Source organism: Arachis ipaensis, chromosome B1, assembly GCF_059453495.1.
Source record: "Arachis ipaensis isolate K30076 ecotype BB chromosome B1, ASM5945349v1, whole genome shotgun sequence".
Classification (NCBI taxonomy): domain Eukaryota; kingdom Viridiplantae; phylum Streptophyta; class Magnoliopsida; order Fabales; family Fabaceae; genus Arachis; species Arachis ipaensis.
This window is the reverse complement of record NC_142436.1, coordinates 5,205,231-5,207,746: the sequence shown is the minus strand read 5'-3', so window position 1 is coordinate 5,207,746 and position 2,516 is coordinate 5,205,231. Positions and strand designations below refer to the sequence as shown.

The 2,516-nt window shown below is 41.3% G+C and overlaps 1 protein-coding gene across 1 annotated transcript; it reads right to left on the bottom strand.

The window, feature by feature from the left end:
• Positions 1 to 413: 413 nt before the first annotated feature.
• Positions 414 to 2,058, bottom strand: LOC107644813 (uncharacterized). Its single transcript, XM_016348743.1, has 3 exons — positions 1,442 to 2,058; positions 814 to 1,347; positions 414 to 729 (listed from the first exon to the last, which is right to left on the bottom strand). Exons 1-3 carry the CDS (start codon positions 2,056 to 2,058, stop codon positions 414 to 416), a joined length of 1,467 nt encoding a protein of 488 aa, XP_016204229.1.
• Positions 2,059 to 2,516: the final 458 nt, after the last annotated feature.

Below are 2,516 nucleotides of genomic sequence, written 5' to 3'. Positions count from 1 at the left end.
TCCTTTGAGATAGTTCTAAACTTGTACCCGTTAACATTGTACGCCCCAAAACGTCTGGCCTAAATCATGGGACCGCACGCAAGCAACTGCAGGTCTTTCGATTGAAGCGTACTTTCCATAAGAACCTGGAACCACATAACATTCATGCTTTATATTAAAATCGGTTTTCATTTAGTACTAACTCCAGGCTAAAAAAACATTGGTCAGGTTAATATTTTGTCAACCTTATGCTTAAACCAGTGAGGAAATTCTGCATGGACGACACTATCTATCTTAGCTTGCGATCTTGTCTGATGACGCAAGCTTCGCTTTGTGTTTTCCCTAAATGTACTTTATTGGAGAGAACAAAATTAGTCTAACTAGTCATTGGGAGAAAAGAGTTATATTGGTGTTTTAGAAATACATGCGTATACTTACTCAAGGAACGGAACCATGGCATCACAGTTGACTAGCACATGACGATGAGCTTGATGTTTTTCCATTGGACTGAGTTCGAAATGCGATACAGCCCCTAATGCCTTTCCAATAGCTGGGAACATACTTTCCCCTGAATTATGACGAACGTCAATGGGCTCATCATCAACTCGCCATGGTCGGTTGATTCTAGTCTCAATATTATCCAAATACCTAGAACAGAAAGTCAGGATTTCCTCAGATAAATAGCCTTCTGCAATTGAGCCTTCCAGTTGTGCCCTATTACGAACATATTGCTTCAGACGTCCTAAATACCTTTTATATAAATACAATGAAACGCTTAGTATATACATAATTAATCGAACTAAATGTACTAAAGGGATTTATCAAATAGCTAACCTTTCTATTGGATACATCCACCTATAATGTACTGGTCCACCAAGAGTAACTTCATCAACGAGATGCACGGTGAGGTGAACCATGACGGTGAAGAAGGATGGAGGAAAAATCATTTCCATCTGACACAAGATTTGCACAACATGATTCTGAAGCTCAGCAAGCTGCATAGGGTTTATGGCTTTCCTACAAAGTTCTCGGAAAAATGACGACAAATTTGCAATCACATTGGACACAGGAATCGGAAGTGCATTCTTCACTAAAATTGGGAGTAATTGTTCCATCAGAATATGACAGTCATGACTTTTCAACCCAGATAACTTGCACTGTCGCAAATCAACACAACGAGCAACATTGCTAGAGTAACCATCTGGAAAAACCACATTCTGCAAAGTCTTTAGGAATACATCTCTCTGTGAATTCGACATCGCAAATATTGCAGAAGGATATTTACCACCTTCTTCCGGCCATAATTCAGGCCTTATACCCATGCATTGTAAATCTCTGCGAGCTTTAACATTGTCTTTAGATTTGCCGCTATCGTTTAAGATAGTGAAGACTACATTGTCGCACACATTTTTTTATATGTATCACATCGAGGTTATGACGCAACATCTGATCCTCCCAGTACGAGAGGTAAAAGAAAACACTCTTCTTCTTCCAATGCGAGTCATCTTCATCCACATCCTGGCCATTGCGTCTTTTTTTGGATGTCACACTTGAACTCTTCCCAAATGAAACGTGCACATTTGACTGTTGCCTCAATACATCTGTTCCGGATAACTTCTTTGGCGGATCTCTACCTTCGACCTGCCCGTCAAATCTATTTCGGTCTAGTCTGTATTTGTGTCCCTGATTTAAAAAGCATTGATGGCCCATGAAACACCATTTTTGACTGTCTTTCAGCCGATGTGGCTTAGCATCCAAGTTACACGTAGGACAGGCTAACCCACTATGCGTATTCCAGCCAGATAGGTTTCCCAATCCTGGAAAGTCGCTGATAGTCCATATCAGTGCCGCACACATCTTGAAAGTGTTTCCCTCTTTGGCATCATAGGTTTCAACGCCATCCCATAATTGCTTCAACTCATCTATCAAAGGCTGCAAATAAATATCTATGTCGTTACCTGGCATTTTCGGCCTAGGAATAAGCGTGGATAGGATGAAAGATGTCTGCTTCATGTAAAGCCAGGGTGGTAGATTATACGGAATAAGAATCACAGGCCAGATGGAGTACTTTGTGCTCATATTCCCAAAGGGATTAAATCCATCGCTCGCCAAGGCTAGGCGAACATTGCGCGGATCCGCCGAAAAATTAGTATACTTTGCGTCAAACTTTTTTCATGCTTCAGCGTCCCTTGGATGCCTAAGGAAACCATCGTTATTTGATGCCTGTGAATGCCATAACATATCACTCGATGTCTTGCTGCACATGAATAACCGCTGCAGTCGTGGTATGAGGGGAAAGTAACGAAGGGTTTTGGCTGCTATAGGTTTTCCATTTCTCTTCACTGGTATGTTGAGCCTAAGAATAGAGCCCTTTTTAGTCTTCTGCTTCCATCTTGAACACCCACATTTCTTGCACCTAGTCAGGTTCGCATCATCACCTCGGTACAACATACAATCATTTGGACAAGCATCTATCTTGGCGTATTCAATACCCAACTTTCTTATTGTCTTCCTAGCTTCATACACTGTATTCGGAA